We start from the raw sequence: 16248 nt of genomic DNA, 5'->3' as shown, positions 1-16248 counted from the left end.
CCTATTTGCTTCTCCTTATAACAATGAGACCCTGACATGTTATTAACAGAATATCTAAGTTACAGATTTCAGTAAGAATTTTGGATATTAACATCCAAATATTACCTTAAGGGTAATGTAAAATAAAAGACAGACAAATTTGAGTTAAACTGCTCTTCATGACAGGCACGAACAGATTCCTTCACGAAGGAAAAAAATATTGCACTACCGTTGGCCTCCCCTACCAGGATGTTTTCCTGTGGCTTTATTCAGGTCAGGTCTGTGCTTTAGTTCTCTCCATTTTCCTAAGAAGCTCCCACCACCTCTTCCTCTTTTCCAGCTTTGAAATCTTCCCCGTCCAAATCCTCTGCCTCTGTACTCTCCATTCATGTCTTTTAAAAGATAGAGATTAGGAAGTCCTCATCAAAACTGTAGGAGAAACAGTGCTCCTACAAATGTATTAACATAGAAAATAAGAAAAATTAATATATATTCTAGTTTGAGACCAGCAATGTTGCACAGCATGGTACAAACCCCAAACACTCTGCAGTAATTCTTCTAATCCTCATCTCCTTTTAAGGCCTACCATAGATGTTTAACCAAGTATACTGAGTGCTTATGCCTTTTCTTATTTTTGTCATGGGATTTGTCATGGGATAAAAATAAGAAAAGGTATAAGAAAAGGTACCATACCTGTTTCCATGGAACTCTCACAATAGAAATGAAAATAAAACAGGTAATTAACTCTAAGATACCTCTGTAGTGTGGTGAGACTTATTACAGGGCAGCACTGTCTGAACATTATCCTGACCTGTGACATTAGGAATATATCATCATAGCTCCTTATATATAGACAATCCAGCTGTGCCATATCCACTTTTATCAGGGATACATGGATATCCTTTTTTTTAAATTAATTTATTTTTTTTATTTTGGCCACACTGCATGGCTTGTGGGATTTCAGTTTCCCGACGCAGGCCACAGCAGTGAAAGGACCAAATCCTAACAACTAGACCACCAGGGAACTCCCTGGATATTCCTACATAGGTATCTAAGACAGATCTTTCTGGGGGAGCACAGGAGTGGGATGGGTACATACATGTTTCAACCTTTCTTGTCCTGTAGGGGCCAAAATGGAAAAGAAGTTAATTTTCCAGATTTAGAATGACTGTGTTAAAACGACAATGAAAGCAAGATCATTTCTAGGCCAATACTGATAGATGGGTTATTTGCAATTTTTAGATAAATTTGTTAAAATGCAATAAAGTTTTTCTGAAAGCATATCCATATTTGTTAATATCATTTTTTGGGCTAATTATCCCTTCCTGCTTTTTTCTACTTTGTACATGGTGAGATACTCATTTAAAAAAAAATTATTTTATTTTTTGCCACACCGTGCAGCTAGCAGGATCTTAGTTCCCTGATCAGGGATCGAACCCGGGCCCACAGCAGTGAAAACGCTGAGTCCTAACCACTGGACCACCAGGGAATTCCCAAGACTCATTTTTATTAAACTCAAATCCATAAAAATAGTTCCTGGTTGAAAAGCAATAAATCAATATATATGTGATCTTTTAAAATAGGTTTTAAGGGGCTTCCCTGGTAGCGCAGTGGTTGAGAGTCCACCTGCCAATGCAGGGGACACGAGTTCAAGCCCTGGTCCAGGAAGATCCCACCTGCTGCGGAGCAACTAAGCCTGTGTGCCACAACTACTGAGCCTGCGCTCTGGAGCCCGTAAGCCACAACTACTGAGCCCATGCGCCACAAGTAGTGAAGCCCACGCACCTAGAGCCTGTGCTCTACAAGAGAAGCCACCGCAATGAGAAGCCTGCACACCACAACGGTCGCTGCAACTAGAGAATGCCTGCACACTGCAACGAAGACCCAACACAGCCTAAAAAAGTTTTTAAATGGGTTTTAAAATAATTCATATAAGTAGAGCACAGGGCAGTGAAACCATACTGTATGATATTGAAATCATGCATCTGTCAAATCCCATGAAATTATACAACAAAAAGAGTGAATCCTAATGTAACTATGGATTTTAATAACAATGTATCAATTTGGGTCCATCAATTGCAACAAATGTATCACACTAATGCAATATGCTAATAATGGGGGAAATGGGGGTGGGGGAAGGGAAGAGGACCTATATGGGAACTCTGTACTTTCTGTGCAATTTTTACAACAATAGTTGTAAACCTACAACTATTCTAAAAAATAAAGTCTGCTGAAGAAAATAGTTTACTCGTACAACTCAATATCCAAAAACTGAACAGAGGACTTGAACAGGCATTTTTCCAAAGAAGACTTAGAGATGGCCAAGAGGCACATGAAAAGATGCTCAACATCGTTAATCATCAGAGAAATGCAAATCAAAACCACACTGAGATATCACCTCACACCTGTCATAATGGCTATCGTCAAAAACACAACAAATAATAAATGTAGGGGAGGATGTGGAGAAAAGGGAACCCTAGTACACTGTTGGTGGGAATGTAAATTGGTGTAGCCAGTATGGAAAACAGTGTGGAGCTTCCTCAAGAAATTAAAAATAGGGACTTCCCTGGTGGCCCAGTGGTAAAGAATCTGCCTTCCAAGGCAGGGGACGCGGGTTCGATCCCTGGTCAGGGAACTAAGATTCCACATGGCGCAGGGCAACTAAGCTCCCACGCCACAACTACTGAGCTCACACACCTCAACTAGAGAGCCTGCATGCCACGAACTACACAGCCCACACGCTCTGGAACCCGCGCGCCACCAACTGAAAAGAAGAGAAAACACGCACGCCACAACTAGAGAGAAGCCTGCGCACCACAACGAAGAGCCGTCGCACCGCAACTAAGACCCAACATAGCCCCCCCCAAAAAAAATTTAAATGAAGTATAACCTATAAAAATTGAATCACTATGTTGTACATCTGTAACTAACATAACATTATAAATCAACTATACCTCAATAAAAAAAATAGTTCATATCCTAAGAATAAAAATAAATAAGAACATATCCATAGACTGTAGTGCAATTCATTACAAGACAGCGTATCCGCATCTTTATTTAAAGCGATTTAAATTAGTAAATAAGTTAATAACAAGTTCATGTTATGGGCACTAACAGGGCTTTGGTAATCATCTAGACCACACCATACGTTAAGAAACTGAAGACCAGAGAAATTAAGTGAACTGATCAAGATCAAATTTGTCTGTTGACAGTACTGAGCTCAAACTTCATCTCCACATTCCCAACCTGAAGTGCTCCTTCGACAATGCTACGTGCCGTATCTTTTTCAAACGAGGTAATATGGTGAGAACAACTAGTAAAAATTCCAACATAAATGCAAGAGGTAGGACTGGAGAATGGGTAAACGCCACCCGTCGGGCTTCTATGCTTGGTTAAATACCTCACTTCATTTACGTCTCCTCAAGACTAAGTTCTTACTTGCAAAAGATGGAGGTCCCAAAACTCTCTTAATTCATGGCTGGGCTGGTTCTCCCTTCCTCTCGGGGGGAAGCACGACGGGGCGGAGAGGAGACTCCGCGGTCCGAGCTCCACAGGTGTCCCTGCCCAAGCCCCGCAGACTCTTCACCCTCAGCTCTCCTGACGTCCCCGCGCGGGATCGAAGCTCGTCTGTAGCAGCGGCTTGGGGACCTCAGCTTCTCCACCGAGGCCGCACAGCGGAGCCGGAAAATGTCTAGAACACGGCGCCACAACAGCACGGCTAACCAAATCCCAGTTTTCCAAGTTCTTTTTTGGCGCTTCTGTGACGCAACTTCCGCCCGAAGCTGCGGCGAGACCGGAGGGGCGTGACGGAGGGCAGCCAATCAAAGAGATCGGCCTGACGGAAGCCCTGAGGCTCCCGGAAGCTGTCCTGAGGTTCTTATCGGAAAGCGGAAGCGGCGCGCAGCACGTGGGGGCGGTGCCGGTCAGAGGGCTTTGAGTCGTCTTGGGGTGTGGGAGGTGAGGCTGCCAGCGGCTACATCCCAGGGCCAGGGGCAGAGCGCGGGGAACTGGAGAGACGCTGCGGAGCTCGGAGACCGGCTGAGCGTTATGGAGGGCTCTGAGGAGCAACCGGGCCCACGGCCACCGCATCCCGGGGACCACCGCATCCGCGACGGCGACTTCGTGGTGCTGAAACGGGAAGACGTGTTTAAAGCAGTGCAAGTCCAGCGGAGAAAGTAAGTCGGGTCGCTGGCCTTAGGGGTTCTCCGCCCCCATCTTCTAGACACCCTCTCCCTCCAGGGTACCATTATTGGATTCCCAATCCATTCTGGATTCCCAATCCATTCTGGATTCCCAATCCTGTCCCTCGTTATCTCCTCTGGGATCTTCCCACAGAGGCCTTTGCCCCCAGGATCCCATCCTTGGCCCTCGAGATCTCCCTCACTCCTTCTGTCTTCCTACAGAACTCCCCTCCGTGATCTCATACTGGCCCTCCATCTTAAGCATCTCACTTTTTCCAGGGTCCTTTTCCCATTCTTGGCCCTCAGGTGCTCCGCCCCTCTCTCCAGGCCCCCACCCCACCCCCTGTCCTGTGGTTCTTTCCCCAGGTTTTGAGTTCTTCTCTCCTGTCTTCTCACAGAACCCACCCTTCACCCTCTAGTCTCATTCTTGCCTCCCAGAGCCCCCCCTCATCACAACTTTATTTTGTATTCTTGAAACCAGTGCTCTTTTCTCTTCAGAATTTCTGATTAGAAATGTGTAAAGTGCTAATACTAATTATTTAAGCTTTTTAATTTAAGTATAGCAGTGCAGCGAAGTCCTTAGGGTTATACGTTCGATGAATGATTCCATGTGCAGATGAACCTTTGGTTTTTCTTTCTACTACTGTCCTTTTAAGTTGCTTGATCGTGAGATGTGGTTGTTTGAGTTTGCTTCTTACAAATGTGCTTTTTTAGATAAGAGCTTTTCATTCCCAAGGAGACAGACAGTAACATCTTTATTTCTAAAAAGTATTCTTTAGACATTTATTTTGAAACACTTTTCATCAGTTTTCTTGGCAGAAGCCATAGCATTAGTTTCCATTTTGTTTAGAAAATGACCCTTTGAGTTCAGCTACATCGCAGGCCAGAATCTCCCTTCACTCTTTTTCTGACTGGGTCCCACTTTCCTGACTAGGGCAGTGACCTCTTGTCAGGCCAGTCAGTTTGAGTGACACGCCCTTCTTTGCATATCAGACCAGCTGCCAGGGGGTAAACCCAACCCAGCTCAGACACAGTGTTTTGCTAGCACTGGGCTACTCAAAGGATGAGGTGGGGGAGGGTACACATCTGGGCTGAGCTGAGTTTCATCTTCTCTGAGGGGATTCATGTCAGCATATATTTAGAGTGTCTGTTATGTGTTAATCACTGAGGACCCAGCAACGAGCAAGAAATGGCCCTGTCTGGATACTTAGGATCTTGGAGAAATTCACTCAGGTGGTTCAAGTAAGGAGACTTAATGAAGATGTGACACATACACATACAGAGATGTGACAAGGTTTAGAGAACCAGTAGAGACTGGTGATGCATCCAAGGGTCTAGAATTGTGGGAAGCCTTCAGCAAGGGAGACTGTGTGATGTGGTGTGTGCATTCTGTCATGGTTGGCCTCTTGGGGCACAGAGAAAGAAAGAGAAGGTGTAGGATGGGGCATAAAGAAAATTAACCAGTGTACATCTTTCAGAATTCAGAGTTCTGTTGATACGCGCCATGTCCTGAAGCTAAGCAGGGCTTCCTGAGATCCATTTGTTCTTTGCTGGATAGACCGTGTGGTGCAGTGGAAAGAACCAGGCTTTTAAGTCAGGCAGACTTGGATTTGAATCCCAATTCCTACTGTGTAACTGAATCTTGGGCAAGACACTTTTCCCTCAGTCTCAAGTTTGCTCACCTGGAAAGAGCTGTGTCCCAGGATTACTTAATTGAGAATTAAATCAAGAAGTATGAAACACCTGGCACATACTACCTAACCCCTGATGGACACTCAGTGGGTGTTAGTTTTTGTCTTTTGAAAGGAAAGTTTTTTGTTTTTGTGGGATTTCCCTTTTACATTGTTAAGAAGATAAAAATCTGGGTAATGGGAAAAGCTAAGATTGCCTGGGCCTCAGTAGAGCCTCATCAGTGTTAGGCACTGTTTACAAATGTGTAGATTGTCAATAATGTTATGTAAATATCATTTGCTTTTACTGGATGATTTTCAAAGAAAATGGCCAGTTAGGCCAGGGAATTTGTTAAATCCCTGTCATCTCAATGATTGTTCAGTTTTGAGATTTTCTTGTGTAAGTTACAAGAGGCGTCACAGTGTGTGTCTCAGTGGCATGGCAGTCTTGCTACTCAGGAAATCCAAAGTCTGCGAGTTTGGACATCCTGTCAGACAGTGCAAATTGGAGCCAGACCAATGCCTCAGAGGAGGAATGTCTTCTGTCCTTGTTTCTCATTCCAAATTCAGTGTTTTTGTGGCTTCTTTATTAATTTTGTGCAGTGTTTTGTGTTTCTGACCCCAACCCAATCCTCTCTAGTTCATTTGTCGGTTCATGGTCAGAGATAATGCTGCTAATCATCCTTTAGGGAGACTGATTATGAAATAACCTAGATTGAATAAATCTTTCCTATACTGAATACAAATGAGATTCAGCTAATTGATTGCATTTCTTCCCCAGAAAAGTAACTTTTGAAAAACAGTGGTTCTATCTGGATAACGTCATTGGCCATAGTTATGGAACCACATTTGAAGTGACCAGTGGAGGAAGTCTTCAGCCTAAGAAGAAGAAGGAAGAGCCTACTTCAGGTGCACTGTACTACTTAGGATGTATGAAATAGTTGCTCTTGAGCTGGCTACTCAGAAACCTGTCAACTCGAATTAATTCTAGAATGCTAGCCCAGGCTGTCCCCAAAGAAATCTAAACTCATAATCTAAGAACTGTAGCTTGGTGGAATGCATTAGGGTCTGCCTTTGGCTTTGAGATACCTGGGTTCTGACTCCTGCCCATCATTAACCAGCTCTTCGACCTTGGGCCAGGTTTTGATGCCATGAATCCTTGCAGCTTCATTGTAAGAGTGGGTGTGGAGCCCTGTTGGTGTCTAGAAGTTACCAGCTCTTGAGGTAGTTAGCATATAGGGTAAGGATAATAGGTCTGGCTTTGAATTCAACTGACTAGGTTTAAGTTCCAGCTTCATGACTTACTTTATAACCTTGACCTAGTTATTTGGTTTCTCTAAGTTTTATATTCTCATCAGTAAAATAGGGCCATAAACACATTTAATGCCCAAGCTGTAGTTGTCTTCTCTCAGAGAAGTTCTTAACAGTGCCTTGCCTGTTAGAGTAACGACCCCATAATTTTAGTATTATTGTTATTAAAATTAAATACTTAAATTTTTATCAAAATAAATGTGCTTAAATATTAATAAAATGAAAATACTTAATTATTAAAATTAAATAAGTAAAACACTATTGAAGTTCTGGTTCAAACCAGTTTATTAAATACTTTTAAATCAACCTTCATGTTTTTATTAAGCACCAGATATGTTCTAGACATGATTAAGCAGTGCAATTTCAGCAGTTCCTTAGATAGACTATCCCATAAAATTTATTTAGCAGTGGGGAACACTAAAAATAAGCAAACAGCATAATTTCAGATGGTGATATGTGCTGTGCAGATGGTAGAGTAGGGAGGTGTACTGAAGGCTGATTGAAATGTGAAACTTGGCTGAGATGGTGAGCTCAGCCCTGAGTGATGGAAAGGATCCACCCACTTGGAGGTGTCACAGAGCATTCCAGACAGAGGGAGCAGCAAGTGCCAAAGCCCCGCATTGAGACCATGCTGCTGTGTGTCTAAGGAACAGAAAGAAGGGCAATGTGGCCGAGTACAGGGGTTGAGAAATGAGCCCTGGAAAGGTAGCCAGGGGCCAGGTCATATAACAACCGTGCGGGTCGTCTTTGAATTGCTACTGGAAGCCACTGTGGTTTTGTGCGTTGGAATAGATGAGCCAATTTGCATTTTAAAAAGAGAACTTTGGTGTCACGTAGATTGTAAGGGGACAAGAGTGGGAACAAGAATATGAGTGAGTGGCTTGGAGTAGTCGTGACAAGAAAGGATAGTGGATTGGGGTGGGGGCAGTGGAACTGGAAGGCCAGATTTAAGTGGCTGATGGGCTGGATGTGGATACGAACTTAGAATAGGAAAGATTTTTAAATAATTTCAGATCATACATGTCATAGAGCAATTTTCTTCCTTAGAGACCAAAGAAGCGGGCACTGATAATCGAAATATAATTGATGATGGGAAATCTCAGAAACTTACTCAAGATGACATAAAAGCTTTAAAGGACAAAGGCATTAAAGGCGAGGTAAAATTCAAAGGATTTTTTGTTTTGTTTTCATTTGGTATTTAGGAAATTGCTTGCATTTTAAAGCAGACTTCTCCTAAGGTAAAATGTAAAAATACTGTACACTTCTGTTAAAAATAGCTTGAAGTGTATATGCAATTCAGTATATCAAAGATTTTGTTTCTTATAGGCAGGAATGTAAGTGAATAGCATTACTAATAGTGTTAGCAAAAGGGAATTTGATAACTTAGTTCATCTCAGAGCTTAAGTTTGTTCATTTTCAGTAATGTTTTCAGCCAGTGTCTTCAGGACTGACAGTTTTCTTTACTTCTTTTCTTCCTTTATTGTATATGTCTGTTCTTTTACTTTGATTTAAATGGAGTTCAAAGTACTTACATTTTAATACAAATTCTAGATAGAGTATAAAAATACAAAGTTCACCCATTTGGACTTCTGTGGAAAAGGGCCTGGAGAATCAGACATTTGGATACATTCTGGGGTAAGAAACCTTTGAAGTTATCTGTGCTGTGAAAATAAAGTTTCAGGAAATCTGCTTGCTCCTTTTCTTATAGGAAATAGTTCAGCAATTAATTGAAAATAGTACAACATTCCGAGACAAGACAGAATTTGCTCAAGATAAATATATAAAAAAGAAGAAAAAGAAGTAAGTAATTTTTGTTTTTAAAAGGATGAAAATATAAAATCTTTTTATAGATTTATAAAATATATTATTAAAAATAAAATATTTTTAAACTAGCTTTTTAAAATTGATGTTCTACTTTTCCTTCCCCCAGATATGAAGCCATGATTACTGTTGTGAAGCCATCCACCCGCATTCTTTCAGTTATGTATTATGCAAGAGAACCTGGAAAAATTAAGTACGCTTTGTTTCCTTTCAAAAGTATAATTGGGGGAAAGTATATCTTTAAGAAAGTCATGATTTTAAGTAAAATGAAAATCTTGCTCATCTGCATAAAGTGTCCTCCTACTTCATAAATTGTAAGTCCTTTTTTACTATTGCCTCCAAAGCAATCGATAATCTTATCAACATCATTTTTATGAAACAAACAAAACTTGAAAAATTATGATTAAAATAGCAGACTTTGCTTAGCTATAAATGAATGAATCATTTTTTTTCCTTAGCCACATGAGATACGATACGCTAGCCCAGATGCTGACGTTGGGAAATATCCGTGCTGGCAATAAAATGATTGTGATGGAAACATGTGCAGGCTTGGTGCTGGGTGCAATGATGGAACGAATGGGAGGTAAGATTTAACGTTTTCAAGTTCATTAAAACCCTACCATGATTTGAGTCGAGGGGTCTAAAAAACTCAAAACTCATGGAAAGTGAGTTTGAGTTACTGGAAGCGAATGAAATGACTTGGGTGTGCCTGCACAGCTCCAGTCTCTGGGACCTTTCTCCATAGCCCGCATCTCCCAGCCTGAGCTGTGCTGGCACTCCCGGCACAGTGTCCTTTCCAGCTTCTGTGTCAGTGGGGATGGTTCTGAAGCCTGTGACTGGCTAGGACCTCCAGGACCATGATTTCAGTTAAACTCTTGGATAGTTGGTGCTCATTTTATTGGCCTGAATTGAGAGTATAGGGTGGGAAGAATACTAGGGATGTATTCTGTACTAGAAGAGTACAACACAGCCTGATTTGTCTGCCCTTTTTATGACCCTGTTGAAGATAAGAACTTCTAACTGTCCTGTTTAAAGATTGGACTTGGGGGATGCTGAGAACCAATCACCAATCATGTGACATACAAAATTTGTATGATCACAGGGTTTTACTGTAGTGTCAAGGGGGGTACACTTCTTTAAGACTTCCTGTGTACCTGTTTGGAATTCTGTTACCCCCATTGGGAATATGCATGGACTCCAGATGGACCCCAGAGGAGCTGCATCACCTTCAACCTCTGAACAGCGTAAAGCAGAGAGACCTTCAGTCTCCTTACTGTGTAGTACCCCGAGGGTTGCATAGTCTAGAGCCACCTCCGTTGAGCAGATAGTTGTTTCTTTTGTCTGTTCAGGTTTTGGCTCCATTATTCAGCTGTACCCTGGAGGTGGACCTGTTCGGGCAGCAACAGCATGTTTTGGATTTCCAAAATCTTTCCTCAGTGGTCTTTATGAATTCCCCCTCAACCAAGTGGACAGTCTTTTAAATGGAACATTTTCTGCTGAGATGTTATCTTCAGAGCCAAAAGACAGTGCTTCGGTTGAAGAAAGTAATGGCACACTGGAGGAAAAACAGACTTCAGAACAAGAGAACGAAGACAGCATGCCAGAAGCCCCAGAGAGCAATCACCCAGAAGAACAAGAAACAATGGAAATTGTCTCTCAAGATCCAGACTATAAGGAGCCTAAAGAGAGAGGAAGCAAAAAGGATTATGTAAGAATGTTAAGAGTTCCCACTACCCTCAGTATCTTCCTCAGGCTTCATTTAACTTCATGTAAGCCCTGAGATTTGATTTGGCTTTGGAGCATCAGCTCCCAAGATAACAAATATCAAAACAGACAGATAAAAACTGTGTGTGAGTGTACACATGTGTGATTTAATCTTTGGGATGGAGCTTTAGGATACAGAAGCATTGTATAGGTGGCTGCATGGTGGTTTTATAACCAAAGGGCTCTCTTATGTGTTTTTAGCTTCCTTATAAATGATCTTCTTCTGTTGCCTTAGTCCAAGTTGATAAATATTGTTAAAATGTTTTGACAGACCAGTGTTTCCATAAACCCGACTGAATGACCTCAGTATGTTGGTATCTTATTTTTCTTCTTGAAGATTCAGGAAAAGCAGAGGAGACAAGAAGAGCAGAAGAAAAGACATTTAGAGGCTGCTGCTCTGCTGAGTGAAAGAAACGCAGACGGGTGTGTTGCTGAAAGAACATGGGAGACATCTTGGTGCTCGTGGGCTCTGCTTCAAGCAGATTAGCATTCTCTGTCTGCTTGTCTGTTTTGGTTGTAGTGAGGGCAAACATGATGATTCTGTCTTGGGTTTTTAAAGAAAGGAGGCTGCATCTGGCAGAGATGAGAAATTGATTATGCTGGTTTCAGAGTTTTAGAAGAAATTGAAATTTCTCCAATGATGTCACATCAAGTTGGGCTGTGTAGTCCCACTAGGTGCAGGTTGGAGGGCATTCCAGTTGATGTGTTACTGACTAAGGGCATGGGCTAAGGAAAACCTGACAGGAAAGGCAGATTCAGGTATCTGCAAAGCCAGTATTACAATGTTGGATTTTCTTCCAGATTTTTTTTTTTTAAATCAAGACTGTCATTAGAGTTGCCAACTCTAAGTTGGCCGCATAGAGTTGCCAGTCACCATGAGAGTTTATAATCCAGTTTGTGTTTCCTAGAAAGTAATAGCTCGTGATTTTATTGTTGGAATCTCTAGAATGTTGTATTTAAAGTGCTTCTTTGTGTGAGTCATGCAAATAAATACGTGATATTTTAAAACCTATGCTCTGCTTTGGGGACATAGAGAAATAATTTGTCTAACATTTTCCTTGCAGCTTAATTGTAGCTAGTCGTTTCCATCCCACTCCACTGCTGCTGTCTTTGCTGGACTTTGTGGCTCCTTCAAGGCCATTCGTGGTGTACTGTCAATATAAAGAGGTAATACTGAAACAGAGTGGACAGGAATTCTTGCATCTGAATGTTGATTCTCAAATTGCACCCTCAAAATAATTATTAACAGAACTCTGTTTATGCCTTTAGCCTCTGTTGGAATGCTACACAAAACTGCGGGAAAGAGGAGGGGTCATCAATCTCAGGCTGTCTGAAACCTGGCTCAGAAATTACCAGGTATGTGTTCTCACAGCCAGTCCCTGGGAGCTGCTCTCCTGGGTCGCTGGCTCTGCACAGTAGTACCAGAAGCTGTTAAATAGGGATCTCCCTGTTTCTATCTATAGATATGGTGGAGTCTCACGTCTATAACTCAGAGAAAGTGCCCTGACCTTTCCGGACCCTTTTTTCTTTTTTCACGTCATGGTCTATTACTCAGATACCCGAGTCCAGAGACATTTAAAATGCAAACGACTATGGTTCGTGTTTCCCCAAGGCCTTGAGATCACTGTAGAGAGAATAACTGATAATAGCAAAATCCCTAGGCTAACAAGAAAGTGACCCTTTCCTTTCTGCTGGCATGTCTTTGCAGCAAGTGTTCGAGAGTTCCTGGTGGGCTCTGTGTCAGTTCAGGTCCTCTGGAACGTATATGCGAAGATAGAATTAAAAGTGTAAGAGAAATGCCTGTGAAAGATAAGACAAGAGGGAGCAGGATTAGGCAGGGAGAGCTGTCAGACCATGATACAGGTCTGATGCCTGTGACAAGTGGGAGGAAGGAGGGGAGGAAGAGCATGCAGTGCTGCTCTGAGAAAGTCTCAGCCAGGATGACGAGGAACCGCAGAGCAAAAATTGCCCATTAAAGGAGGGTGAAAAACCAGGCCCAGAGCACTACACAAACCAGTTGCCCTTTCACCACCAGAAACTTGCTTCAGGTATAAGAGAAATGGTTTCAGTTTTATATTTCAAAAGAAAATCACTTAAACCAATTTCTACGCTTTTATCTGCACTGTCATGTGAAAGATGGACCTCCTTAGGACTTGGTCTGATTAAATTGGTCTCTCTTCAGGCGAATCTGTGTCGTTTAAATTCTCATTTCTGGCATGTGTATTGTTAACGTGGCTTTATCTGCTTAGGAAAACATGAATGTCTGTCTTTCTGTCTTGATTAGGTTTTGCCAGATCGAAGTCATCCCAAACTACTGATGAGCGGAGGTGGGGGGTACCTTCTCTCAGGCTTCACTGTTGCCATGGACAACCTTAAAGCAGACCCCAGTCTCAAATCTAGCACCAGCACTTTAGAATCACACAAGACTGAAGAGCCAGCAGCTAAAAAACGGAAGTGCCCAGAGTCTGACTCAACCTTTCAAAAATTGCTTTGATTTTTGTTCTCAGACATTATGCAGTTAGTAAGTAAACTTTAAATGCCATTACTAATTGTGTTTTCATATCCTAAGAATGAGAACATGTCTATACCCCTGTTCGTGGGAAGGACAAGTAAGCCTTTTGTCCACCTCTGACACAGATTGGTTCTGTCTGTCAAAACCTCGAGCCAGAATACCCAAGCCTGGGGTAAGCAGTAAACTGGTATATGGCCAGTTGTGTTTATTTCACAAAAATCCTCTAAGTACTTTTAGTGCTCTGCGCAAATATCTTTAGAATTTAGAGATCAAAGAAATATATTTATACAAAACTTCGTTTATATGTTAAGACAAGTGGAATAACACACCATCAGTGAAACTTGGGTACTGAAACGAAGGAATTTGTGGAAGAAATTTCCTCTGTTCATTATGTTCTCTTCAACCTAAGCAATATGAATGTGTGTGAGACTTACAGTACCAAAAATGTCCACCCTTTTCCCTCCAGTGGAATAAACTTTTAATAATTTTATATTTTATTATCTTAATAGTTGATGACCTAGAAAAGATCTGAGTATTTATTTTACTGCTGTTTTTGTCAGTAGAAAGGTGTTGTAGGGTACTTTTTTGAATTAATTTGCCAATCCTCTCATTCTTTGTTCCAAATAAAGTGACTAGAATTTTTGTGTACTATTAAATGAAACAGAAATGGTTTTTTCCCTCCCCAGAGACTTACGGAGATAGATAGATACATGTATATGGATATTGGTATATGCGCATACATACATATATTTATATGTGCACACACATCCACATGGAGACAGAGAGAACACACTGTCCATATGAACTTTAACAAAGTTTAGTGCAGGGCTTAGACCAGTCCTCATTGCATTAGTGTCACTCCTTGTCAAATGTATTTTAAAGTGCCTTTTTTTGGTGATTATTAATGCTGGTTTGTTGAGCTCTGGCATGACTAGGTGGTTAGCCTTTCTAAGCTCTGAAAAAGTGTAATTAAATTATTTGGTCATCTGCAGCCAAGAAAAGTGTTTAGAGGAAGCCACAGCTCTTGCCCATTGAGAGTCTGAGTCTTGCTCACTAAACATGCTCATCGTGTGTATTGTTCATGTCGTTATAGAATAGATGCAATCATCCAGCAAGGGGCATCTCAGAAAAAAAAAATTGCTTTTTCCTAATAGCATGTACTATTCTAAAAATGGCCAGTGTGGTTACCAACAACTACAGTTCTGATTCCTTTTTCTTAAAACAATTGCTTTTAAAGAATAAAAGTATTTCCTACTGTGATCCATCTGACTTACATGAATGATGCTGTCAGTGATGCCGCATTCATTGGCTTTCAGCTGATTGTGACACATGGTCTTTGTAAGAAAACATGCCTGGATTGGCATGTCACTGAACATGTGCTTGCAAACAGTTGTCACTCACATGCAACCAGTCAAGTTTGGTTGAAGAGAACACAATATATGCACAGACTAGATTCAGTAGTGGCTGGTCTCCACTGGTCACTGTTGTCAGAACCATCTCCTACTTGAAACTCAACCAGTTTTCAAGTCCCATCTCATTCCATTCAGTGTGGGGGTCTGCACTGCCAAGGACCTGTGCGCCCATATAGCTGCCCCTGGAGATGACTTGTGGACTTTTGCACCAGGTTAAGTTAAAGTTAACCTTTACTTGTTAATGTTTTCTCATTCATGTAATTTACTTCATCTTTGAGTACTGATGATTTAATTCAGTGGTTTGAAAATTTAGTGTGCACCAGAATCCCCTGGGGGGCTTATTAAAACACTGATTGCTGGGCTCCACCGAGTTTCTAAGTATTAAGTCTGCAATGGGGTGGGAAATTTGCATTTCTAAGTTTCCAGGTGACACTAGTGCTGCTGGGCCGGAACCCACTCCTTGAGAAACACTTCTGTGTATACACACATATCAAGAGTGTCTTGTTTATAAAGTGGACATCCACCTTTGGAGCACATGAGTGGGTAATTCTATGACTACTAGACATCCAGTCACCAGGAGAGCTATGTGAAATAGCACTTTAATGAGTGGCCATCAAAAAGTAAAGACAAAATCATTATGTAATGTCCATCTTACTTCTCCATTGGATTAGGATACTTGGAAATATACAGTGGTGCCAGTTAGAAGATTTTTTAGCATAAAGGTACATTAAAATTGTATGACGTTTTATTGAGTTGTAATTGACATAATAACATTGTGTAAATTTAAGGTGCTCAGTGTTGATTTGATGCAGTTTTGTATTGCAGAATTAGCTAACACCTCCACCTGTGACATACCATTTGGGTTGGGGGCGAGAACATTAAAAATGTACTCTCTTAGCAACTTTCCAGTATATAATTATGGTTAATTATAATCACTATGCTCTACATTAAATCGCCAGAATGTATACATTCTTAAATCGCCAGAATGTATTCATCTTATAACTGAAAGTTTGTGCCTTGTGACCAGTATCTCCCCATTTCCCCCACCGCCCAGCCCCTGGCAGTCACCATTTTACTTTGTTTCTATGAGTTTGATTTTTTTAGATTCCACATATAAGTGACATCATACAGTATTTGGCTTATTTCACTTAGCATCATGCCCTCAGAGTCTATCCATGTTGTCACAAGTGTCAGGATTTCCCTCTTTCTTGTGGCTGAATAATATTCCATTGTATATATATACCACATCTTTATCCATTCATCTGTTGGTGGACACTTAGGTTGTTTCCATATCTTGTCTATTGTGAATAATGCTGCAATGAACGTGGGAGTGCAAATATCTCTTCAAGATACTGATTTCATTTTCTTTGGATATATATTCACATACAAAAAGTCTACGCTTTTACACTCCTACATTTTGTATTTTTGATGTTTTGTCTTTTTCATGTTGTGTGTCCATTAATAAATTATTGTAGTTATATTTTAATACTTTTGTCTTTATAAGTGACTTACCCACCACTATTACAATATTAGCATATTCTGAATTTAACTCTATATTTTACCTTTGTAAGTGAATTTTATACTTTCATATGTTCTCA

The 16248-nt window shown here is 41.1% G+C and overlaps 2 protein-coding genes across 6 annotated transcripts in view; one reads left to right on the top strand and one right to left on the bottom strand.

Annotated features, from left to right (window-relative positions):
* The window catches only part of MCM8 (minichromosome maintenance 8 homologous recombination repair factor), a 41211-nt gene extending 37490 nt beyond the window's left edge, over positions 1-3721 (bottom strand). For all 4 annotated transcript variants that reach the window (XR_009535487.1, XR_009535486.1, XM_060123852.1 and 1 more), the window contains exons 1-2: positions 3418-3721; positions 225-428 (exon numbers count right to left, since the gene is read on the bottom strand). Coding sequence is in view for 2 of the 4 variants with exons in the window: in XM_060123852.1 (XP_059979835.1) it covers positions 225-369 (145 nt within the window). In the remaining 2 variants the exon portion in view is untranslated. The remainder of the gene's footprint in view (positions 1-224; positions 429-3417) is intronic.
* Positions 3722-3876: 155 nt separating this feature from the next.
* Positions 3877-16248, top strand: part of TRMT6 (tRNA methyltransferase 6 non-catalytic subunit) — a 26758-nt gene continuing 14386 nt past the window's right edge. Inside the window, exons 1-11 of one of the 2 annotated variants that reach the window (XM_060123856.1) lie at positions 3877-4154; positions 6612-6739; positions 8189-8298; positions 8850-8941; positions 9072-9155; positions 9421-9545; positions 10312-10670; positions 11064-11149; positions 11791-11893; positions 11996-12082; positions 13011-14498. In XM_060123856.1, the coding sequence (XP_059979839.1) occupies positions 4027-4154; positions 6612-6739; positions 8189-8298; positions 8850-8941; positions 9072-9155; positions 9421-9545; positions 10312-10670; positions 11064-11149; positions 11791-11893; positions 11996-12082; positions 13011-13220 (1512 nt within the window). In that variant the 5' untranslated portion in view covers positions 3877-4026 and the 3' untranslated portion in view covers positions 13221-14498. Of the gene's footprint in view, positions 4155-6611; positions 6740-8188; positions 8299-8849; positions 8942-9071; positions 9156-9420; positions 9546-10311; positions 10671-11063; positions 11150-11790; positions 11894-11995; positions 12083-13010; positions 14499-16248 lie in introns of those variants that run through there. The other variant, XR_009535489.1, reaches the window with a different exon arrangement.

This window comes from Lagenorhynchus albirostris, chromosome 15 (assembly GCF_949774975.1).
Source record: "Lagenorhynchus albirostris chromosome 15, mLagAlb1.1, whole genome shotgun sequence".
Taxonomy (NCBI): Eukaryota; Metazoa; Chordata; class Mammalia; order Artiodactyla; family Delphinidae; genus Lagenorhynchus; species Lagenorhynchus albirostris.
The sequence above is the reverse complement of the archived record's forward strand: the minus strand, read 5'-3'. Positions and strand labels throughout refer to the sequence as shown.